The 25846-nt window shown below is 47.3% G+C and overlaps 1 protein-coding gene across 3 annotated transcripts in view; it reads right to left on the minus strand.

The window, feature by feature from the left end:
* COL4A6 (collagen type IV alpha 6 chain) overlaps positions 1–25846 on the minus strand; it is a 186591-nt gene that overhangs the window by 132574 nt on the left and 28171 nt on the right. For all 3 annotated transcript variants that reach the window (XM_076074332.1, XM_032971838.2, XM_076074331.1), the window contains exon 4: positions 8139–8219. In XM_076074332.1, coding sequence (XP_075930447.1) covers positions 8139–8219 — 81 coding nt within the window. The remainder of the gene's footprint in view (positions 1–8138; positions 8220–25846) is intronic.

Here is a 25846-nt window from a genome sequence, read left to right on the forward strand (position 1 = left end):
TTTCTCAAAATGTTTCTACAATCGTGCTCTTTGCGCGATTCATAACCCCCCCGCCCGCGTTAAGGGAACGGTCAGTGAAAGAGAACGGCCCGCGGAAGGGGATATCGCAGAACTACTTCTGAGATCCCTTCAAGTGACATTTCTCTCACCTTTCAAACAGATATGAAAGTTTGCCACATGGCAGTCAAACAATAGTTTGAAGATTTTCCGAGCTGGAAATTTCCGAATTAAGTGATTATTTTTGTACTTCTTTATTCACGATGGGTTTTATGTGCAGTCAACGCTGACCACACTGAGACCATCAGCTCGCTAAACCCGAGTGCATGGATTTGTACTCAGGAAGTAAATGGTGCCGGCTCCGCTTTCTGACCTATGATCCACCCAGATAAAAGTGCCTGTCCCTTGCTTAAAATAGTTTTTTGCCTCTCTATCCCCTCGATTTACTTCTCATTGCCATCGCCAATCAGAACAGGCTTGGCTCACCAGGCCGGGCCCAACGCTCCCAAGTTCCCACGGCAGCTGGGCCAAACTTGATCCCACGGCATCCCAGCCTTCGCCATCGTCGGTTCTCCTTCTCGAGCCGGGCTACGTGATTTTTACCCTAGCCAACTCTGGTGCAACTTGAGATGACACCGGGTCGACGTGGAAATGAGCCACACACATACTGCCATGTCACTTAGTACTTACTTCCCGCACCCCCCCCCCCAATTTTTTTTTTTAATATTAAACGTAAATAGTCTAATCAATGGTGTCATTAAACTCTAAAGATTGTGTCACAGTTTAATTTGCAACAAACTCATTGTGTGTTGAGGTGCATTATGGGTTAAATCATATAGAAGTAGAACTCAGTTCTGTCTTCAAATATAAAGACAATTATTTTTTAGTCCATCGACTAATTGGGTGTTGCAGATCAATATTATCCAGCAGCAGAATTTTGTTAAACAAGCCTGACTGCTGATAAAACCGAGACAGTCGAAAACAGTCCAGATTGTTGCTTGCTTAAACAAATGCTACGAGAGATAACATTTGTCTGTAAAGGCACCAGAGGGACTCTCTAGGAGCTTTCTGTAGCGGAGGCTCTTCCAAAAGGGTCGCAGGCTTCACTAAGACACGTTTAATTCAGACCCCAGAGTGAAATAGTAGGCCAAACACCCTCTAGCGGGGCTCTACAGGGCTCCCTCTAGTCGAGGCCCGTCCGCCAGCAGTCACGTGAGTGAGCAGTCGTAAGGGCTTCGCGTTTATTTACCTCTACACAGGACCCCTGACCTCTGGGCCCCACCTCCCATGCCTAAGCAGGGTCCACTTCTGCCGTCACGGTTTGCTCGACCTGCGGGGCCAGGGTTTCCCTGGTGGCGACGAGTGAAGGACGACGTTTTGCTGGCGTGAGGCCGACCTCCCAGGTCGTGGATGTGAGCGTGTCGTCGTGACAAAAAATGCGGACCGAGTGTTTTGGGCTTTTGTTGTTGTTTTGCCGTTCATCAAGCACTCACCATTTCACTCCAGTCACTCGCTCACCGGTAGTCGGTCATCTCCTTGCGGCTTTTGTATCGCTGCTTCCGTGGTTATTGTCACCGTGCACTTCACCCACGGATTTCCCCCGCCTACGTTGAGGATTTGCTCTACCAGACTTGACGGCGTCGTCTCATCCATGCCGCGATCAACTGCCACACCGCAGGTCACCCGCCCCCCCCCCCGCCCCCGATTAGCACGGTTGGCTAAGTACGGTGCGAAAGAAGTTCAATATGTATACATACGGCAGCAACACACGCATGCACACACCCACTCACCACACTGGAGGTCACAATACAATGGCCCTTCTTCATGGCAGAGAGATGAGAAACTACCACCATATAACTGTCCATTTTAGAGGTTTATGGGTTAGATCAAGTAAGCATAAATGTGTCGTTAAACCCGCCACCACCCGACACAGCCAATTAATAAGGTTTGTAAACAAAACATGCCAATTCGTTACAGCACACGGGTGTTGGATGGTGGCGGGTTGAATGACACATTTATATTGATGCGGTCTAATCCAAAAAAACCTCCATTATGGATAATATTGGTCACAAAAGCTGTATTAAACTGACCATGTAACTGTTCAACTGCTATGCTGCCAGTCGAAACACTTCTCCTTTCCCTCACCACTGCTCCCAATTTGGAATTCCCTCCCATCATCTCACACCGAAGTATGTGTACATTCAGCTCATTTCAACGAAACGCGGTAACCATCGCCTCCGCTACACTGGCCCGCTTGGCCTTTCGGGCTTGTGCTCACGCCAAAGCCGCGAAAAAAATAATGAGGAGGCAACGGTGGGTTACTCCCTGCCTGTGTGGCCTCTCTCTCTCTCTTAGGCTTCCGTTGCGCGACCGCACACCTGCTCCGTGAGCAGGACGCGACGCGGCTTTCAGCGGCTTTCATCTCGGCTGGTGTTGACGTCGTCTCCGGGAAAAATGCCTCCAACCCCACGGCACACGAGCGGCTTTTGTTACGTTTCGTCAAAATGCCCTTGAAAACCGTCTCTAAAACACCGCAGACTGCACACCCCCCCCCCCCCCCGCCACCACCACCACCAGCACCACCAAACAAGCAAAAAACACGGAACCCTGCTGACAAAAGGCTAATGATGAAACAAATTGCTCACGTGAGTAAAAACACTGGCAAAGTCTTGTCCTAAGATGACGACGCTTCCGCACACTGAACAGTGCACACGTAGCGGCCGCGTCCCCGGGACGCACGGTCGCTTTAATCGAATCGTCCGATCGGCCGTTGAGACAGGGAATGCTTGAGGTGATTTAATGGAAATGTGTAAGTGTACCGCAGAAGATGGATACCCCTTTGCGGTGACATGCCGATCCATCAGGGAACACCCAGCCGAGGTATTCCAGTGAGCTTAGTAAAAAAAAAAACTAAAATTTATTTTTTTACTTCACCAGGTAAGGCGCACTGAGCTAAATAGCTGCATTTCCGAAGCGACTTGGCTATGGCAAATGATAGCTCAACCAAGTGACTTATCACGTGGAATATTCATAGCCGCCAAACACTAAATGCACGTCGATTCTAAACGTGGAGGGGAACAACCGGAGGGCCCGGAGGAAAAATCCACGCGACAAAGGGGAGAACACGCAAAGTCCAAATATACAAACCCACGACATCCATGCTGGTAGGATGAGATAGGTATTTCAGTGCGCTAAGCTAGGCTTGCAGGTAAAGGTTAGTATTTCAGGAGACTTAAATCATGCTGGTACGCATATATTATGCCAAGATACACATTTATTGCTGTGTCTTGCTATCAAATATTATGACTGCTCTACACGAGCCAATGCATCAACACACATTATTGACAGTGTATGTAATATAAACACGAAAACATAATTTATTATAAGCAAATATTTTTCATACCACGAGTGAAATGTCTCTAAGCAAGAACTGTATGCGCCACCACTCGATTAAACGCGATGCATGTTTTACGTTTCTCGTGTATATTTACCTTGCGCGCATATTTGTGTGTTCACTGAGCAAACAAAAAATTGGCTGTCGGGATTTTCGAGTTGGGCAAACGTTTGGAAATCTCAGTAAAGGATCGACGCATCGCTTGCGCCGCTCTCACGGCGAGGACGCACGTGCGTCATTTCGATTGGCCAGGAAAATGCCGCGAGGACATTCGTCGGTAATTTGAGAAAGCAGGTAATTATTTTTCTTGACTAAGATTTTTCCCTGACCTCATCGAAGAAACGGCGGGGGGAGGGGGGGCGATTGAAAGACCCACGCCCATCAGCGCGTGGAGAGAATTCTCGTGTTCCTTCGCGGTTTTCCCAATTTGATATTTTTTTTCCAAAAGGCGAGCCAAAGGAAATCCACGGCAGAACCGAATTACTCCGGTGGTGAAGTCACGCACACAAACACGAATGATATTAACATCGAGGGATCATGGAAGATGACGGTTAATTTTGGTAAGCCTTCATCCAACAGTGAACTGACTCTGGCTGACAATGATTTATATATCGGCATATATTTTGGAGTTTTTAACACTTGATGTCCACTCATAGAAACCTATCCACATGCAAATTTAACAGCGTTTAAGTTGCGAACTTTATATTTAAAAAAATGTCACAGTTTTATCAGTACCACATATTTGAGAGCAATCTCTAACTACAAGTCAGTCACAATCTCTCAAACCTCCAACCTCCCGTTCCCCTGCACCCCCCCCCCCACCCCCCACCGTATCTCTCCTCTGCAGGAGTGCCATTGCCTAAAACATCAGCGTGCTGTATATATTTTTCGCTATCAGGCAGTGGTAACGACAAATTTTGATTTAAAGCTTTCGTGACTGCAGGGATTCATATTCTTGGTTCTTTCGGTAAAGTCACATAGAAGGGAAACAATAAAATAATAAAAATATAAAACAATACAATTCTCACGACGTTTCGACTGCAACACAAGCAATCATCATCAGGTGTGAAAACCACAGCAAGAAAATTTGAAAAAAGTGGCGGTTTTTTTACGTTAGCACCACGGTGAGCGATTTGGCAGTTTGTTCAGATGTACGAGTCCATCTATGTTCGGAAAAGAGGAGGGGGGAGACAAAAATAATGGAAGCAGTCTGAAAGCCACCGTAAGCGTGAACAATCAATTAAGACCCGAAATGGTTTATCAAATCCTTCCAATGATTGCTAAGCCAGAATCCATCTTCTCGGTTGAAATTATCTGTGTTTGTATATGTGGATAGCCTCATGAACGAATCTCTCATGGTAGGCAGATGGCTGGCAAATAACCTCTGTCTTTTTATTATTTTATTATTATTTTATTGTTTCCCTTCTACGTGACTTTACCGAAAGAACCAAGAATATAATGACAAATTTGTTGAGGTTTAAACAAATACAAATCATTCGTGCTGGTGCACGGCTGCCAAAAGAGCCGCATAATTTTATGCTTCAATAAAGTCAAGCTCGTTTTGAAGTAAAAAAAAAAATGGCAACCGGTTCCCAGGCTGTCTCGAACTCATAACACTATGTAATGTCGCTATTCTCACAAGTACATTCACTCAACAGTTAAAAAAAAAAACGTTTTTTGTTGTTGTTGCTTTTGTCGTTGTTGCAATCTTTGACAACATGTTCAGGAATGTCGAGGTCCGCTGGCCACGACAAGAGGGCTTCAGCAGTGAGAGAGTTCGTGGAGTTTTGTCGTTCAACAATTGAAGAAGAGCACACCGGTGGTTTACTCTACGGTCCGTTGTCTGGATTGCACCGTCACATTTGCGCGACTGTGGATTGCCTTTAATTCCCCTATTGATGGAGATGTGTACATCGGCCTGTTGTTGATGTTCTGATGTGACAGATGGTTCCACCGGTGCCTTCGAGCAGGAATGTCACAGCCATTATATTGTTTTTGAACAGCTCTGTGTTTTCCTGGTGGCAAGTACAAATCTAGTTACTTATTGAGATAATCTATCCATCTAGAATTCTGTTTTCTGTCACGCATCTGCCCGGCACTGCACATTTTAACCCAAAATCTCTGTGCCTGTGTGACCCAGCCGATGAATAATGTTCATGTGTTCAGCGATTACTGGACCGAGTGGGATTCTGGGTATCATCTTCAGTGCCAGCTGGGTAGATTACTGGACCATAGCTGTGAAGGCCTCATCGCCCAAAGGATCTTGAGCTCACAAATTTGATTTTTTATTGCTGTGTCTTGTTTTCCAAGATTCTTACCCGCTCTACACGAGCCCATGCATATTATTTACAGTGTATGTAATATAAACAGGGACACAGAAATCATGAAAATTAATAATTTTTTCCACTGTTAGTGAAACGCGTCTCCAAGCATGCTCTACCTTCCCACGTAACGTTACACGTGTGCGACGTTTGTTTTGGATGTTTACAAATCACGCATCTGTTTCCTGCACGCCTAGACGAAGACTCGTGGGGATTTTCCGGGTCAGATCGCTGGACCGAGAGAGAGTCTGGGTTTAAACCTTCGTGAATTTCCGCATTCTCCAGATTATCGGATGAACCTCCCCCCCCCATATTTCAAGCAAAATTTTGGGGTGCATCTTATAATCCAGTAGGTATGTGCGTGCGTGTTTATATGCACAACCATATTTGTATAACTTTATTGACACCGGGCACATCTCTGGGGTGCGTCTTATTTTCTGGAGTGTCTTGCACTCCAGCGAATACGGTGCCAGATATTCACCCCCGACCTGACCTCCCTGGAATCGTTTGAAAAGCACCTGTGACATTAGCCATGTGACCTGTGACCTGGAGCGGTGGGTCTCCAAAAGGCCGAATCATTACATAGGCAAGGCCTCTGCCGGCCGCCACACGATAGACGCCCACAAGTTGCCAGCCGGAAAATATTGAGAATACTCTGCGGTGCTTCGCACAGATGCACAGTGTTAACCCACACCCGGAGCGCACGCCAATTAATGAACCTTCATTGACCGCACAAACGTCCGAAAATGGAACGTTTGTTATTGAGGGCCAATTTAAACAAGCTTTTGGGTGACTGCCGTATACAGGCGGGGGGTTGTGTTACTTGCTACGAGTAAGATAATGCGCGGTCTCTCTCCGACACGCGTCTCTTTACTGTCAACACAGTGCCTGCATTCAAGAGGCAACGTGTGAATTAGATCTCCTGCTACCGTGATCATTGAGCCGGCCGTCTGCCATGTGTTCCACTCGGTTTGAGTTGCGGTTTCGATGCGGCGACGCTCAATACGGGTCGAGCGGCCGGGGACCATCCAGCACCGCCGTGACTCACTCGTTCCCTAAGTATACGCCCAAGCGAGCGGCTAAAGGTGGTTCGTTTGGGAGCGGCGCGTCCTCTGTGTCGATCACATTGAGGACTCGCGTCTGACGGCTCCAATTAAATTTGGCAACGTCACAGTCAAGCAGTCAAAATTAGCCTCATGATACAAAACTGGGCGTCGGAAAACATGTTTTTTTTTCTAATCGGGATCCATGGTGTAGGATGCAGTGTCCAACGCTTACCATCCAGTCCATCTCTCTCTGGCCTCTTCATTTGTGTGCCACAAAGGAGGGCCATTGTCCCGAAACGTCAGCTGTTATACATTTTTTACCATTTAAGGCCACACACATATATACGCAGTGTTGTTACTGGTGAACGTGTTGATTTCTTCCCCATCACGATATTTATTTATTTGGACATACTTCACCATGCCGGTCAGCGCGGTTCGGTGAAAGGTGGAGAGCGTAGATGGCAGCAGCATAGCAATGCAGCACAACGTTTGATTTTTGCTGCACTGCTGAGGAATCGTGAAGGAGACTCGCGAAGGACATGACTGAAAGACTTGGGAAAACTACTGCAAGAACCGCTCATGAAGATGACGGACACTCGTCGAGACGAACAGTGAACCACACTGTTGAAAAACTCTCATTAAGTAGATTACTCAGGAACACGAATGAAGAGGACTCGAAGATCGATGCAAAGAGATGATGCCCAAAATCCAAACGAATATCCAAATTCGGTCACCCCATCATGCCAAGAGGTATCGGAGCACCAAATTTAGAGCTGGGCTAACTGATGATTATCCGAGCAAATCAATTACTCCACCGATTATCGGTTTCAATTACTCGGCAAAATCATCAGGTGTTACAAAACTTATAGGGAGGGGGGGGGGGTGAAACCTCGCCTCTGTTCCCACATGTGCCGATGGATGGGAGGTTATGGGCGTGGTTTGTTGACGTCATCGCCATCGGCTGTCTCGCCACGTTGGGCGTGGCCTGTAGCAGGGGGGGGTCTCCTGCCTTCGTGTGGTCAGCCTCCGTTTTTTAAATGTTGGGCGCGTAATCGACGACAAAAGGAGATAGTTGATTGAGTTTTTTGTTCATTGCTTGACTTCCTCAAGTTTTCAAGTTTAATTCGTATCACCAGGACGAGAACACTCAAGATGCACGTCTGTACGTTGAACTTGTTTTGCACCTTATGTAGCCAACCGTGCTAATCGAAAGGTGTGGGGGAAGGACAAATGACTTCATCGACTAATCATCCCAGCTCTGCGTTAAACGACAGCGTGCCCAGGTACCGTGTGCGCGCAGCGCTTGTTTGGATGGCAAAGGCACGTTAAGGGGGAGAGACGCGGAGATGGCAGGGGGAGGTGGATGGCGCTGGGACTCACCCTCGACCCCTTCTCCGGGAAGCACTTGCAGCCGCCGGAGCAGTCGCGCCCATTGCACGGTCCGTCGTACACCTTGTTACCCTGCGCACACGCGGGGACGGGCAGGCACGGGCACGCGGACACGTCATCACGACCGCCCTACTCAGCCATACCACCGCCGCAGCCGCCGTCATGAGCCGACACGCGAACTCCGGTCATCCTCGCAGCGGCGGCTTTTGGCGAACCGCATCATCGCGCGCTTTCGGACGCGCTTCTGCGGCCGTCTGGAATGCTCTTCCTTCCGATAGTAGAAAGCCACTGCAGCTAAGCACTTTCAAATGCGTATATTCGTTGTCCTTCCACCGCACCTCCGATCAGCACGGTTTGGCTATGCACGGTGCGAAAGAAGTTAAACGCACATAATACATCGTGATCATCAATCCACCATGACACCTTCGTCATCGTCAACAACAACATCATCATCATCACCACCGCTTTCAATTCAGCACGCAAGCGGCCCCAACTGTTCCAAATGACTTCACGGGGATATTCATCGTCCACCGTGAAGCGGGCGGCGTGTAACGGAATCACCGTGGGCCGTGCCGAGGTACGGCCACAATGCGGGCGGTACCTCGACCCCCCCCCCACTCCCCCCCCCCCCCCGCCGAACACGTTGGCACGATCAAGTGTTGCGAAAGTTTCACACTCGGTCTAGTCCCAATGTAACAGTGACCATTATTGTGTTGCGACAGTTGCAGACATATTGAGTACCAGCAAGTGTAATACCAACAAGGGGATAATGGAGCGATTTTTTTTTATCTCTGTAATTTTTTGTTTGCCCACAGCGAAGTGATTTAAATTTCATCAAAGCACAGTCATAATTCAATAATCATCTAAAAAGGCATGTGGTTCTCCTTTTTGGTTTTTGTAAATGCCGCAAATTCCTTTCTTTGTTCGGAACTGTCTTTTATTCACCCATCCAGAAGGGCAACTGTGCTTGTGACTGTGCAGCCAAAAAGTGAAAAAGGAAACGGAAAGAATTGCCCAACCAGCCCAAAGGTCAGCCTTCCTCGGGAATGTATATTTTTTATGCAAAAAGACATTTGGCAGTTGTAAATGTTGTTCATACCTGCGTCGGCACTGCACTGCTCTGAGCACTCGAGCATGTATACAACCTTGAGAGTTGAAAAACCCTCCAAGTATCCAGGATGGTGGCATGACCCTGGTAATCTCTCTACGACCCGGGATAAATTCCGAACCTTTCCTCGCCATGTCTCTTATCTGGCCAGGGGTTTAGTCCCTAAATCACTTCTTCTTAAAAGGAGTACCTGGTATCACGTCTCAGGATCACGAGTATAATGCCCTTAGTTTACTCGGGGAAGCCTTTTCCGAGTCCTGAGAGTTGTTTTCACAAGCCTTCTTGCGTTTGAGATGCTGCGCCAAATCCATGAATACGTGTTTAGCTTTTGTTAGGAAACCGGATCGTTACCCGGAAAAAATCCCATGAATGGATGTCTTACGTTTGCTGTAACTACTGTATCTCCTGGGCACCTGCTGAAACAAAAGATGTGCTGAGGAGTGATGCTGGCCATATAAATGGTCCTAATATGCGATGCATTATTCAACAACTTTCACAATTTTTTTTATTTAACCAGGTAAGGCCCAATGAGCTACGTAACTCTTTTTCAAAAGCGTCCTGGCCACAAATGATAGCTCACCGAAGTAGCTTATCACGTGCAAATGTATAACAGACAAATACACTAAACGTGTGATGTTGATTCTAAATGTGGAGGGGGAAACCGGAGGACCCAGAGAAAAATCCACGTGACCACGGGGAAAACACGCAAACTCCAAATATACAGCAGGCGTCAGGGTAGGGATCGAACCCATGACCTCCTGCATACCAGGCGAGAGAGCTAACATCTGGCCACCATCAGACATCCTCTGTCCTCCGCTCGATGGAGATATCTCCTGATGCCATCCGTCATGGTCTTGTGATACTGGATAAATAATTATGTAAAGGATACACAACAGGGCTCCTTGTCTGTGTGTGTGTATAGTCACATGCATTCAGTGGTAATTTAGTGGTTAGCACACCGTGCTATGAATCCGGCGGCCAGAGTTCGATTCCCACTCACGAACAATATCAGTGATGAACATATAAACTGGTCCTACGCCTACCCTAAGCTGACGCAGCCGTAAATGAGTCCCAGGTGCAGTGTGTAAACTTCAACACTGGGGAGACAAAGGTGGCTGGGTGTAACCTTGGCCATCCACACCATCGTATGCCCTGCCGGCCTTCATAGGTGCTCGCTAACAACAATTGCCCAAACAGTCTGTTAGGCTCTATGGGTGACTTTCGTCTTTTTTGTGTGGGATAAATGTGCACGCCAAAGCTAAAGTCTTGGCGTAGTGATAATAATTGTGCTAGGCATTTGAAATGTCACGGTGGAGGGAATGAGATGGCACAGAGTGGCCAAAGTAAACACCATTATCAGTAGTAAACATTACTCTGGCGAAACAAATAAAAATAAAACAGGCCCAGTGTGCGAATCACAGTCAGCAGATCAATAGACAGACTGTTAACAAAAATCACTTCATTGCTTTTCCCAGGCGGAGCGCGTCGACCAAGCGAGCCCAATCTGGCGGCCGCGGCGTTTCCCGCTCCTGCCTCCCCCCGTGAGGAAGCAGTCCCCCGGCACGACGAGCCAAACCCCCCCCCCTCCCCACCCCCCTCGACGTCGGCCGTACGCAGACGAGAGCGAGCGCACGCGCGCACCATCCCCGGTCGCGCCACCGTTCCTCTGCGCCCACTCCCCACCCCCGCCGTGTGCGACGCGAGCTGGCGGCGATACAATTTCAATGTTCGTGCGTGCGACCACAGCCCCACATCATTTCCCCCGAAGCACTGACAGCGCGATGGCCAGGCAGCGCGTTGCACGCCGTCTTCAAAGGTCAGCACACCGCTGACCTTTGAACTTTGAACTCACAACTGTTTATGCCGTCGACTCGTTGGGCCACCCAGCAACAGGCCACTTCACCCGATGAAAAAAAAAAACTTCAGTCTCTCCCCATTCATCGCCGACATCTTTCGATGCTAACCAACGCTGGCTCAGGGTTGCGCAAAATGCCATGGGCGGGGGGGGGGGAGGCATTGCAGGCATCTGCCAGCATTCAAAGTTCACACGTCCCGTCATCTGCCCGTTGATTAAAATTGCAGTGGCATCTACGACGGGCACTCTGTCATTGAGCCGATAACGTCACAGGGATAATAAGAGAGTGTGGCTTGGTTTGGAGGAAGCAGGGACGAGGTGAGTTTTGGAGGAATGGTTCATGGAGCAGGGATGGCAGGGATCGCACGGATGATTTGGACTTTTGGGGTCATAGTTGGTCACGGGAAGTGCGTATAATTTTTTGAACCGTAACCTGTAAAAAAAAAAGGTTCCGCATTGGCTACCATTAAGGGCATCAGTGGCAAAGACTACAGTAGAACTCCTATTAGCGCGGTTGATTACGCACGGTACGAAAGAAGTTCAACACACGTACACAAAACGCACGCGTAGGTACAGAATCCACTTTGTTCCGTTGGCGAATTGAAACTGGGTTTACATTGATCTATCTGCTGTTGCGTCCGTCCGTTTTTTTGTTTTTACGATGACCAAAAGCCTCCGGGCAGAACGTTCCGCTACTGCGCGGAGGAGACGAGGCTATGGGCGGTGGAGAATGTTCCACTTGTCGCGGAGGTTCGCGGTAGAAGCCCGGCGGCCGCCCTGGTCAACGAAGCGCCCGCTGCTACAAAGCAAATGGCGTGCGCCATTCCCTCTTGTAGCGGACACTTCGCAGAAAAGTGGAGGCGGCTATCGCAGCCGGCGTCAAGTTCCACATTTTTTACATTTACCTGAAAATGTATTGGGGGGCCGGGGGGGGGGAAACCAGATTGCAACATCTCTCCCCCCTGCTGTTAAACTATTGCAAACGATACTCGCTTGTGAAGCATATTGCCTGAGCGATAGCCGAGTGCCATTAGAGTGGCACGGACAGCGATTGTAACGATGACTTGATTTGATTTGGTGTGGGAAGCACCTCGCAGTTTGGTTTACGTTTCCCCCCCCCCCCCCAAGTACCCGACGACGGGGAGTGATGAAAGAATGACTCTATTGCCATTTTACTCCTCGGCCTGAGAAGCTTTGTGATTTTTAAGAAGTCAAAACATTACGATTTTTCAACAAAGGCCAGACCCGAAAGAGTCAGCTTAGAAAAAAAAAATCCAACATGGTATGTTAACTTGTAATTCAATGAGGCATGCATTCTTGAAGGTCATCCTTGCTAATTCAATAACGTGGGATCTTTATTTGTGACCAGGTAGGAATCAAGTCATAGAAAAAACAAAATGTTGTTCAAGAGAGACCTGAGTAAAACAAACCAAATGGACGTGTCAGCGCACTGCACTCTGAACCCGGCTACCTGAGTACGATTACTCCTCACGGCTATCATCGGTGGCGAGTGATATCCGAACCGGTGCTAGCATCCCCAACTTCACCAACCCACCGTGACCAAATTATTTGGCGATGCTGCCGCCTATGCAGTGGTCCACAAGCATAATTAACGAACGAAAAAAAACCACTCAACACATTCGTCAATACTTCTATAAAAGGAAAAGTAAACAAAAGGCGACGTTTTGGACGCTCGTCCTTCTTCATGGCACGTAGAGATGCCAGAGGGGTGCTGCCCACACTCAGCAAGCGTGGGGAAGTATGGTCAAACGACCCCCATGACCGACACGCCGTGGAGGGAGGGGGCCTTCATCCAGCAGCGGATTGATCAAAGGCTGTAAACATCAGGAGACTAGGAAAACAAATTAGACACAGCACATTCACACAAGATGTCCCAGATGAACTTAGGAAGGAGGCAAGAGCAGAGAGATTGCCATTAATGTGTTATTCTTGTAAAATTTTACATCTGTTACATTTTATCAGTTCCCCAAGTTGCCCATAAAGATTTATCTTACTTGTCCAAGAGAAACCAAAACAGTTACCATCGTGCTCGGATGTCACGAATTCAAGGCATTCAAGATGGGGGGGGGAGGGGCAGGGGGTGTCTGCCTATATAAGATGTTCGAGGACACATCTGACATTTAAGTCAGGATTGCCCATGTGATAATCTTCGCTTGGCGCTACGATTATAGCATCAAAAGACAAAGAGGTATCTGTGCAGTCTACAGACGTGGTAAATACATTCCTCTCGATGGTTAGGAGTCTTTATTTCCATTTACAAGGCTATCTTTTGTGAGGAAATTGTATGGGAAAGATTGTGTTTTGACCCCTTGCTTTAAAAAAAAACCCGCCATCTACAAAATAAAACTTATATTCGAGTTGCTAATCCCAAGGACACACTGCGTCTGCATTTTACGATGTATCCTAGGGTATCGCAAAAAATATTTCCACTTGCTGTTTCTGGGGTTCCGCTTCTGATGATGGAGTCATCAAATTATCGCCGATTTCATTTGGCAGAAGAAACAACAGCAGAACAAGCCACAGACGGCTACGTGTCATCGCCGCGATGGAACAATTTCTTTGGGAATTTTGTCCAAACACGCGTAACACAATCGCGTTGGCAAGCCGACGCTTCAATTAATTCACGTTCTCATAAATCCCAACCAGATGTATTTCACAAGTCGCCCAGCGGGAATTGAGACCACAAGTGTGGGCCACTGGGCATTGTGCTGGGTTCGCGTTACAAGTTGTCGCAATGTGGCGAGACTACGACACATCGTGCGATGCGAGGGTCCACGGTAATCGAACCATCCGTTCAGAAATTAAAAGATATTGCCATGACCGTTGGTCATTTAATTTTTCGCACGTATTTTTATTTCATGGCAAATATATGTTGAATTAAAGTTTAAAATATACTTGTTAAATATTTTATGCTGTTAAATGACAGCGTGGCGATTAAATGATGCCATCATTGCAGTGGTCCATGAAATTATATTTAGTTTTTTGTGTAATTGACAACATGAACCTTGATAAGCACTGCAGATTATAATGATTATAAAGAGTCGTGGAAAGGCTTGGGTTGAGTGAATGGCAGTTGTAGAACATTTAGTCCGTCTGAACATTCGTTATCACACGTTCTGACGAGTCCAGTCCATCACGAATGTGCGCTGATCATACAGAGTGCAACTCTGTTTTATGTCTGTTGAAAACTGACTTTAAGGATGGAGTCTCAAACATCTGCTGCCGGTAACCGGGCCCAGGTCTCTGGCCCCGAGGCCCCGGTGAAGCTGCCCTGGCCGTATCGCCGGACAAGGTCGTGTGCAAGGATACAGCAGAACGGTCGCCATGGGCTCTGGATTACAGCCGGCGTAAAATTGGGGTTCCGTTGAGGTTGGTACAGCCGCTCGGCAAGATAGGACGGAGCTGATCGATGCAGACTCTTGCAGACGAGCTGGCATAGTTTGCAAACAATCATATGTTTGATAGGTAGCCAATGTAACGCGTCCCGTATCACAGTCATTCAGGTAACCTTATCATAGAACAAAAATGCAAAATACAATTATAAAGTTATGGGAACTGATATCAGGGTAATCGTCATATCGCTGAGGATTTTAGCTAGCCATCGAACAAAGATGTCTACCGGCCGTCTGGAATGCTCTTTTGTTCCGATATTAGGAAGCCACTGGAGCTATGCACTTTTAAACCATCTAGATTGAAAACTCTTTTATTTCCAACTGCTTTTTGTGTTTAGTTTGTCCTTCCCCCGCACCTCCCATTAGCATGGTTGGCTACGTGAAGTGCAAAAGAAGTTCAACATACATACATAAAAGACTCGCACAGAGACCCATAGTTTGGTGGCCTTCCCCAGCACCTCCCATTAGCACGGTTGTTTGTGTACGGTGCGAAGGAAGTTCACCACTCATACGTACATATCTTGAAAGTGGATATATCAAAAAGCATCTTGAAAAATTATGTCGCGGCAGCCTTAGGCTCACGCTCGTCGACTGGAATTCCCTTCCATCGTCATTTTCCAAAAGCTCTTGCTCACTTCGAGAGACGTGTCAACTCTTTACCCGACGACAAATCCCATCGCACTTCGGAGGGGGGGGGGGGGGGGCGGGGACGCCAAGCTGTGGATGTTTTAAAATAAACGAACAAAGAGACGGCACGGTAAAAACATTCGCGTCTCAGGTAAACACCCGGGGAACGGACGCTGCGCGCCCGGCCAATGGGAACTGCCTGCTGGGTCACCAGACCATCGTCTCGTGGAATGCGGCCGAGCGGTCGCGCGTTCGCCGCTCATTGCACACGTTCACGGTTTTCGGTCGGCGGCCGCCGCTGGTTACTGCGACGGGAATACTAGGGGAGCATCAAGCATTAAAAAAAAAAACAGAAAAACTACGGGGGCCGTCTGCATCACAGTCAGCGGATGTTAAAAGATCCCCGTGACGTCGTTTGGAAGAGCAGGCCATCATGTGCCGGCGTCACGGCCCAAATTGAGCAAAAAAAAATGCATTCGCACATGGCAAATTATGGAATATACGTAACAATCATCGCCCCCTACTGGGGCAACTTGGCAGGACCCCCCGCTCCCACTAAAAGAGTCACGTGACTCGGTGAGGCTTTCGTGTGTGTACAAGCGTGATAGTAGTAATGATGATGTGAGTTGTCCCACAACGCAAATCTCTAGACACGTCACCCTCCGAGCACCGCTTGCATCCGTGCACAAAAAGCCGCAAGCACATTTTCTCACAATTTGTCCCTCGTGTTGTTGCAATATTTTTCATTCGGTACTCGCATGCCTTTTGTTGTCGTTGTTTTTTTTAATTATCAAAAATGTTAATATCCCCATTCCCACCAGACGTGAGTGGAACTTTTCTTTTCTGTCGAAATCTCAAACAATGCGATGTCGGCGACGATGAATGTCCCCACTCGGGGAGCTGAGTAAGCTCCCGCGATGGTGTTATGGAACATTTCTGTTTTTGTTTCAAGCGAACTGCACCCTTAAGGAATTCTACTTTGTTGTTTCTTTCCACTGGGCGAACATAAAAAAATATCTTTTTGAAAACATAAAATCCGGGACAACCTGAGGATGTCTGTGCAAGCATCCTATGTTGACTATTTGCAGGTAAACCAAACACCGTCGCCTGAACGTTTGTTTTTGTCTGTATCCTGCACCGCCTGTGGAAAATGTCAAACCAGTTTTATAGAGCTCATATGTTTATATATATATTTGAAAAGATGATTCACGTATCATTCCCAAATGTTAAATGACGTTGTATCCGCGTGCATTTATTTCAAGAAGCACAGAGGAAATGATCTGCACTTGTATATATTTCTGCGTGCAAATACTGCCCTTGTAAATGAGCGGTGGAACGGTGGCGCAGTGGTTAGCGCACCGGGCTCTGAGCCCAACGACCCGAGTTCAAATACCGGCCACGGCACTTGTGGCCGGTAATCAAAACGGTCTTGGGCCACCTGCTTCACCAAGGCGCAATGACGTATGGTCAAACAATCCTCACGACGGACGCGAGCGTGGGAAGGCCTTCATCCAGGAATGGATTCATAAAGAGGGGCCGCAACGCATACATTCACAAATGAGTTTTGGGTTAAAAGTGCATGAGGCCTCACATTTATTTAAACGTTCTAAATATTTATTTCAAAATTCCAAACCGAATTTTTTTTTTATCCTACGCCTCCCACTCACCATGCAGAAATATTCCAGACAGACCCAGAAATTCCAAACATGCACAATATATACTTATACTGCCAAACAGAAGCACTCATCTCGTTTGAATACTGATCAATCACTTATGAAACAGGGAGTGAAGTTCAGAGACTAACACTCTGGGAAATTTCCTCTTGCATTATGTAACGGGTGGTGAGACGGGGCTCAGCAGCAGCGTGCTCACCGCTGTTTGTTGCAGAGCTTCGTGGTTACGACCCAGTGGCCGTCCTGGTCAATGTAAAGGGTGGAATAGGCCACGACAACACCACGCTGCCATCTGCTCCGCCGTGGACATTAGACATCCTGTGACGTCGTTCGCAAGCGTAGGCCCTTTTGTGTGTGCGGGCGTTGTCATCCAAATATGCCGTACATGAAAAATTACACCGCAAATTACTCAATTGTGGTTGTACATCGCAACAATTATCACCCCCCTACTGCGAAAACTTGGCAGGAAACTCCTGAAAAAGAGTCCCGAGGCTCAGTGAGGCTTTCCCTGGGCAAACAAGCGTCATGAACAATAATAATAATAATAAAGACATCGGGCATATGTACAGCGTCATCGGTAAAACGCTAATCTGTATGTGGTGACGGCGTCAGCGAAAAATCACTCTTCGGGAGGGCACAGAGAAGCCATCTCAATGGCCCTTCATGAGCTGTGACTCCAATAACCCTTGTACAGAGCGTCCAAGGCGTGGAGCTTTGTGCCGGGGACCTGCTCAAGGCGACGACATTCCTGCTTGGGATCGAGTTTGGCGACTGTCGTGATTTTTCACGAATCTTGTGAATTCATCGGCCAACAAACGCGCGTCGTCTTCATCGGAGGGCTTCGAGTCTTGGGTTTGAGTGCGTCAAGCAAGGCTACCGCGATAAGCACCCGGTTTTCACCGAACCAACACACGGAGCTGGGAAAAAGGAAAAAAAAAACCCCATCCATGTGACAACTCAACATTCCACCGTTTCTCACGACGCGCCGCCGTCAGGACACGGGAGTGGGCCCCCGAGAGCGCCGTTTGGGGGTACGCTAACGAAGCGACCGTTACGGACGTTCTCCCCAGCGTGCCGCGGAGGAGGCTGAACGCCGCGTGTGCGTGACAAGGCGGCGCTTTCGCACGGGTGGCCACACGCCAAGGTCTGCCCAGGTCGCGCACGTTGACGCGACCGTGGGGTTTAATGGGACCACATTGTGTATCGCTGTTTATATAGCACGACTCCTTTACTCCGCCCGAAACCTGACAGATGTCTTAAACAGTTTGCAGTTTTACAATCACGTTTGCTTTGTTTCAGGTCAACAAAATCCGCCCGCGACTTTCGGTTCCCCAAAGTCTCCCTCCACCACCCCCCCGTCCCTTTCCGAAAGGGCTCCCAAATTTGTATTTGGAGGCGCTCAAAATGGTAGACGTTTGGAGGCTTCACGTCGCATCTTTGTGGGGAGCAGGGGGGTTTTAGCAACAACAAAAAAAGGCCGGCGGTCTAGCCTCGGCCGAGCGCGAACATATCTAAGGTGTCAAGCGACCCCTGGGGGTGGGGGGCCGGGGAGGGCAGCACAAGCACCCTCGGCCGCTACCCATGGATGGTCCTCAAGGGGGAACGGCCCTCGAGGCTCTCGAGAGGGCACCGCGGGCCGCCTCATCTCGCAGGCCTCAACAACAGCAAAAAGCCACCCCCGAATTTAATTTGTGAGTGGGGGGAAAAAAGACAGACAAAAAAACAGCTTGTCTGAGATGACTGTTTGGTTTAAAGCACACGAGCAAATGTGTTATTTCCAATTGCAAAAAAAAAGAATATTCTCCTCTGTGGAGGTCTATGTTGTAGTTATTTTACGAGGCAATTTATTTGTGATGTGTTGTTATTTTCAGTCCCTATATGGTCATGTAAACTATACCGCTGGTGAATCCTGGAAAATAAGTCCCATGGATTCACGCATTATTATTGTCAATTGCTCAATGCTTCGATGTTCATTTTGGGGTTCTTCACTTTGTCACCTTTCACCTATTTCACACGTACGCTATATAGCTTTGTGATGCAGGTCTCCCTTTTATATAAGACCTTTTGTCATGATGGACCCCCCACCGGCGCTCCCCTGCCCCCCTGTATAAATAAAAGCACTGAATAGAGTCTGCAAGTCTGTACTGTAGATAAAGGCGCCGTCATGGTCTGAGCTGCAGATGCCACTGCACCTCGCCAAGGCTTTCCACCCTCCCGCCAGATATGTATGTAAGTTGAACTTCTTTCGTACCATACGTGGCCAACCGTGCTCATCGGAGGTGCCGGGGAAGGACAACAAACTAAACACACACAAATACGTTCTAAAGAAATGAGTTTTCAATCTAGTTGATTTAAAAGTGCACAGCTCCAGAGGCTTCTGAATGTTGTAAGGAAGAGCGTTCCAGACGGCCGCAGAAGCGCATCTGAAAGTGCGCGACGTGGTGACCGTCTTTGTTCAATGGTGAGCCAAAAGCCGCTCCGAGGATGACGGGCATTTGCGTGATGGTTTATGCTGTCCAAGTATGTATTGCGTGTTATAATACAGCATTTCTTGCATTACGATGCATACATAATCAAGAATAGAAAGGTACTTTGAAGCAAACGTACTACCAAGGTGGTGTACACGTAGAGGTGTTATAATGCAGACTGATCGATCGATATCGAATCCTGAAGCTCACAAATCAGAACTTCAAGAATATTTCTTTAGTAAGTACGACACCGGATTCACACGAGCGCTGCAGCGACGAGTGCCCACTATGATGATCAAAAGTAAAAAAATAATAATAAATGGTTCTTGATTTGTGACCCTCAAACAAGACAATGTAGTTGTTATACTGATAAATAGTCTCGTCTTGTCTTCAGCCATCCTCGATGCGAGGCTTGGCCGCACAATGGGCAGCCAATCCTTCGCCCCTGACTCCTGTCTTCTGCTGTCCTCGCTGTCCGTTCCAGCGCGAGCCTCGTCCAAGTCATCTTTGGGCTTCCTCGCGCACGTGAACCAGGTATTGTGCCTTGCATAAACTGCTTTTCCAAACGAGTGAATTTTTTTCTCACGATATGACCATCGTAGGCTAAACTTTCTTGATTTTATCACCTTTCAAGAACAGCCTTCTCCGGAACCCATTCATTTGTTTCCTTTGCAGTCCACGATGCACGTAAATATCCGCCTAAATATAGCAGTATATACATTGAAATATATTACAAATATTCAGCCGTTTGTCTAACAACTGCGAGATCAATGCCAACCCATGGTCATAGAAGTTGTTTGACCATACTTCACCACACTGGTTAGTGCGTGTGGGTGAATGGTTGGTCCAGGACTGTTTCAGATATCACCACTGATGTTAGCCATGGCTTTGAATCACACTCAGGTCACCAGAATCATTGCACAGTGCGCTTACCACTGTGCCACCACTTCGTCACCACTTGACCCCTAAAAATAAACATAGTTCCGCTCAATAAAAAATCTAATCCTCATCACAACTTAAATGGCATTATGTCGTAGATTTGTACCAGCGAAGGAAGCAAATAAAAGAGCTTTTACAGTTAGAAAGTGTTTTCTTGAGTAAAGTTAAAAGTTTTGTGAAAAGCCAATAACAAAACGCAATGTAAATTAAGCTTTCCCGTAAGCTTCCAAAGCACATGCAGGACATGAATGCAACAATGGCGATCTATTCCACAGCCGAGTGGAAGAGTGTACGAGACCAACCGTGGTCCCAAATTGTGCAGTGGAGAAGTGTACGAGACCAACTGTAGTCCCAAATTGTCCAGTGGATGAGTGTACGAGACTAACTGTGGTCCCAAATTGTGCAGTGGAGAAGTGTACGAGACCAACTGTAGTCCCAAATTGTCCAGTGGAGAAGTGTACGAGACTAACCGTGGTCCCAAATTGTCCAGTGGATGAGTGTACGAGACTAACTGTGGTCCCAAATTGTGCAGTGGAGAAGTGTACGAGACCAACCGTGGTCCCAAATTGTCCAGTGGATGAGTGTACGAGACTAACCGTGGTCCCAAATCGTGCAGTGGAGGAGTGTACGAGACCAACCGTGGTCCCAAATTGTCCAGTGGATGAGTGTACGAGACCAACCGTGGTCCAAAATCGTGCAGTGGAAGGAGTGCACGAGACCAACCGTGGTCCCAGATAGTCCATGAGCCCAGACCAGATAACTTGTCGGTACCACCTGAGGTGGCACAACTTTAACGGCTTCATTTTCTTCACGTGGCCAATAACAGTGAAGTTTGTGATAGCCATTTGAAATGAGTCTGGGGAGCTGGCTCTCAAGCAATCCACTCTCATTTTAGCCGTATATGAAAATCGGTACGACTAACATTCCGGCATCCCCAGCTGGTACCGATTTATTGCCGGGCCCGTGGACTAAAACACCACTGTGACGCAATTTAGTGCCCTGCGAACGATTGCTAAAGGGCGCTTCATAAATTTAAATGATCAATTATTATGATTCCACTACAGCATGTAACATACATCGTCACCAGCCACGATCAATCCGCTGCTGCATGAAGGCCTCCCCAAGCACTTGCCATCGCACCCTGCGATAATCCACCGGCGGACGTACTCTGGGACGTGTTCCGTACCTTGGCTGCCGCTACATAAACTTTTCCTGACCAATGGCCAGCATCCCCTCCAGAGACGTGTGCCCTGCCTAAGCCAACTCACTTTTACTCGCATATTGAATTGTACAAATTGAATTGCGCCACGTCTTGAACCCGCTTATGCCCTTCAATAACAGGCACGTATGAGCTATATTTATCTAAAGTTGTTTATAATGTATTAACGCTGGAACTGGTGACACCTAAATCACTTGGGGGAAACATCGGAGGGGTGGTGACCTTGACCCAAAAAGGCAACTTTATTAAACTCGCGCTGTGATTTTAGATTTTTACAAACGTGATGGGAGCCTCTGGACAGCGGAGGGGGCCCATCCCATTTCCCATTGCTTTCCTTGTGTTTAAACAGTGACAAAGGGGAAGCAGCCGGGAGCAGAAGCGGAGATTGCTGCAACAATAACAGGAAAACCGACGTGCAAGCAATCCAGACGGAGGGTCCTTTCACGACCTTCTCTGATTGCCCACCAGGATTTGCTTCTCCCATGGTCCATTATTTGTGCAAGGCGGGCTTGCCATATGTTCCACTCGAGGCAGCGCACAGGCGCACTGTGCACGGAGAGTTCAAGATGCACGTGCAGTAATTGGGCGTCCTACCTCGGAGTTTGCAGAGCAGGACAAAATTCGATTATCGCGTGGAGGAATGCGCAATGTGCGTAGTGCGATGTGGGGTGGAATTGCGGCACGGTGGTTAGAGCTATGCTTATTGATTTTCATTCAGATTGTGTATGCATGTCGTGGACAGTGGTCTGTGATTCATGGATGAAGAGCGCTGTATAAGTAGGAGTTATTGAAACCGGTTATCCGAGTTCGATTCCTGGCAATGGCTAACATCAGTGGCGAGCAATAATTGAACTGGTCTTGGGCAAACCCCCTTAATATCCTGCAATGGCAAGCGTGGTGAAGTATGGTCAAAGACCCCTCACAGCAAACACGGCAGGAGGCCTTCATTCAGCAGTCGACTGACAAAATGGTTGGAAATAATACAACTAAAATAAACGTGGATTTATAACCCAATCTAATTGCACTGTTCCATGAAGGCCTCCCCTATCTGTGCTAGGGGAGTGGTGGTGCAGTGATTAACGCACTGTGCTATAGATCCGGCAGCCCGAGTTCGAAACGTGGGAAAGTCGGATTCAGTTGAGCCCCAGAAGATGAAACATTTCCCAAACGTCCCGATGTTAATAGACACTGAATGTAAACTCAAGTACACAGTGATGGGAATAGTGGCTCATGTAACAAATCTGGACTCGTTCGTGTTTTGTTTTTCTAGTGTGTTTAGTTTTATACCAGGCATCTGTTTGATGGTTCAGAGAGAAAGCTAAAAAAAAACTACTATGGGTTGTCATGCGATTTATAAATATTTCATTTAAAAGTCAAGAAAACGCTTTTGAACTTTAACATCTCCTTCTGTATTTGCTTCCTAACCACACCAAATGTAGGACGTAATAAAGAATAACATATGATAAGTAAAACTGGGTAGCAGGTTTTGCTTTGTAATTTTTACAGAGCAACTTTTTTTTACTGGGCCAGCATTTTTTGCTGTTGCTTTAAGCATCATTTTATTTGCTTTTATGAGCGGAGAAATGGTACAGAAGTTAGCGCACTGCACTATGAATCCGGTGACCTGAGATCAATTCCCCAGCCACAGCTAACATCAGTGGCAAGAGATATCGGAAACAGCACAGGCCCCCCACATCACCAATCTACGCCGACCGGTGTGGTGATATACTTACAAAGGGCTAGATATAATAATTTTACTGGACAACTGTTAATGCCCCAAAGCAAAAAACTGTTTGCCACACCACACAAAATGTCCTTTGAACTTGTTGGATCTCGAGAGGGAAGCCGTGGCACGTTTTCCTCTGGCACTCCAGATGTCTCCCACAATAAGAAAAAAAACCCAAACGAAACACGAGGTGTAATTGGACATAAATCCCAATGTAGCAGGACCCTTCCGAACAAGAGTCTTCAAGACTCGGTGAGGCATTCCTGCTTAAAGTAATAGACGGGGTCTAATGCTCCGCGGAGAGAACCAAAAATGGAAGAGCGTGTGCGTGTCGAAACAAGTTCCGAACAAGGCGGTTATCCCGCAAGTTTGGCTTGAAATGTTTGACAGATCCCTGCCTAGTGTGGAGAACAATGATTCCCAGGACACGCACAGCGAGAGGGCAGAACTCATGGTAAGTTGAGTGCAGCAGAAATGCAAAAACGTGGGAGTGATAGGCACATTCGCGACTTGCTAACATTATCAAACTATTAAACAATGTAAAATTATTATTGAACTTCTTCAACGTTAATTGTTGCTCTAATTTTAGCTCGAACACCAAACAAAGGTATTATTCGCATGTTTCCCCCCTAAATTTCAGAAACGTTTCGGAGTTCGAAGAGTAACACAAGATAATGAGCGCATTCATGTAAAACAATTGTGTCGGTACAATAAATAAACACAGGAAATCTCAACAATGGAGGACTGGAGAATAGACAAATATGGGCAATACAATACCCATGGTTAGCAAGTTCACCACTGGTGCGACAGTTTAATCATTGTGATGCTTGTCATTGCTGTTGATGAAGTAGCATTTGTTTTTAAGAAAATCATTATCTTTTGAATAAACTATCCCACAAAATGCATGAATATCAGAGGAAGATGTCACGTTGGTGTATCTTGTGTCCTCTATCACTTAATTAAAATTAGTACTTGAGAAAACTGACGAAAGGAACATTTGGTATTTTAATTCAATTATTAAAATGGCTACCGTTGCCATAGTTTACAAATGCTCGGGCCCAGGATGGACCACGTCCTTTGTGTGAGAACACCCAAGGCCTGGTGTCTATTCTTCCCATTGTTCCCATTCCCAAAAGTTCACAAAGGTTAAGGTAGCAAAGGGGAAAAAACGACAAAAAAATAAAAGAAAGTTAGGAGGGAGGGGAAAGGGTTAAAGGTTAATGATTCATGGCCTAATCTGCCAATAGTCTTTCACTTGCCGGTCCTTTTTTCACCATCGGGTGGGCAGTTGCACCGATTTGGTTCATTAACCACATGTCTAGGAATCTCCTGGACTGCTCTACAAAGCTAACCATGCCACATATCATTAACATTGAGGCCTGGTCACTTTGGGGTGGGAAAAAATGCTTTTTTTTTGTCAGGACAATGAAGGAGGCAGACAACTGCCTCGTTACTCTAATTACACATGCGTTCTGAAGCCACTGTTGGTGCCATCAATAATTAAACATGCGGTTTACCGTGGGGTCAAGTGAACTTTGAAAATTGTTCCATGGAGCCTAGCATTTTTATCTGCGGCTCACTCACGAATTGGCAATTACGCCTTGCCTCTACTCTACGTACCCCAACCACAAAATGAGTCGTACATTATTTGCCTTGAGAGACTGCGCACCGCGTTGGGAACCATTTGGCAGCTGCCACCACCGTCTCCCCGATGTGCGTACTGACTTTGGTCTAACGGTGAGCGTTGACAGCATCGCAGGCCCCCAGCGAAGGTATCACGTGTCCAGGAGGAGTACACCCTTAATTTGGAAAGCATTAAGTAAGTGAAGCGGGAAATGGTGGGCAGAATGTGATTGATTGAGTACCCATGTAATCCGCTTCACTCCTTTCCACTTTTTCTTTTGGAAAGAATATAAAAGTTGTGGGTGTTGGTCCACGCCCGGTCACGTGGAAAAGAGCTGCTAACAAGTCAATTATTTGCCGAGTAAAGGCACCCGAAGCGGTCAAGGGCTCAGAAGGAATGCAGGAAAATGTAAATGCATGGCACGCCAACATGGCGCATGTCATGTCTGTCAATTATTCTAGGAATTTTACCATTTGATGGCCGGCGGTCAAGACAAACGATGGAATCATAGCCCCAAAGAGGAAACACGCCCACACGCCCGAGAGGCGGTCAACCGTAGAGATGGAGTGGCGAGATCGGCTCATGCGCGGGGCGCTGGGTGGATTCTCGTATCGCGTGACTGTGAGCCATGGCGACCGCTTGGGGAACCCTTCACGACAGCGTCGACGACGATGAAGAACACTCGGAGCCGACTGGAATCAAGCGCTAATCGCGAGCAGAGTTGAGTGCTGAAAAAAATGGACCTCAAGTGCGTAACTTAAGATGGCAAAAAAAGGTGCGATAAACATTTCCTCCTCAGCGTTTTCCCACGTCGTCAACTCGGAGACCCTTGCACGTGGTATCTGCGTACACACTCAATAATACATAGTTTCTTGAAACATTTTAATGTTCTTATTCTAAGCTTTAAATCCACACGCGTGCCCTTCCTAAACCGTACGTCGTTGCACAAAAAACGTGTTTAGTTTGTTGGATTTCCTTGTCGTTTTAGAGGCTTCGCAGTTTCCAAGAGCTGGCGGACTGAATTTACTTGACTCATTGACCTTGTAA

Source organism: Petromyzon marinus, chromosome 47, assembly GCF_048934315.1.
Source record: "Petromyzon marinus isolate PM22_M1 ecotype Great Lakes invasive population chromosome 47, UKy_Petmar_22M1.pri1.0, whole genome shotgun sequence".
NCBI lineage: Eukaryota > Metazoa > Chordata > Hyperoartia > Petromyzontiformes > Petromyzontidae > Petromyzon > Petromyzon marinus.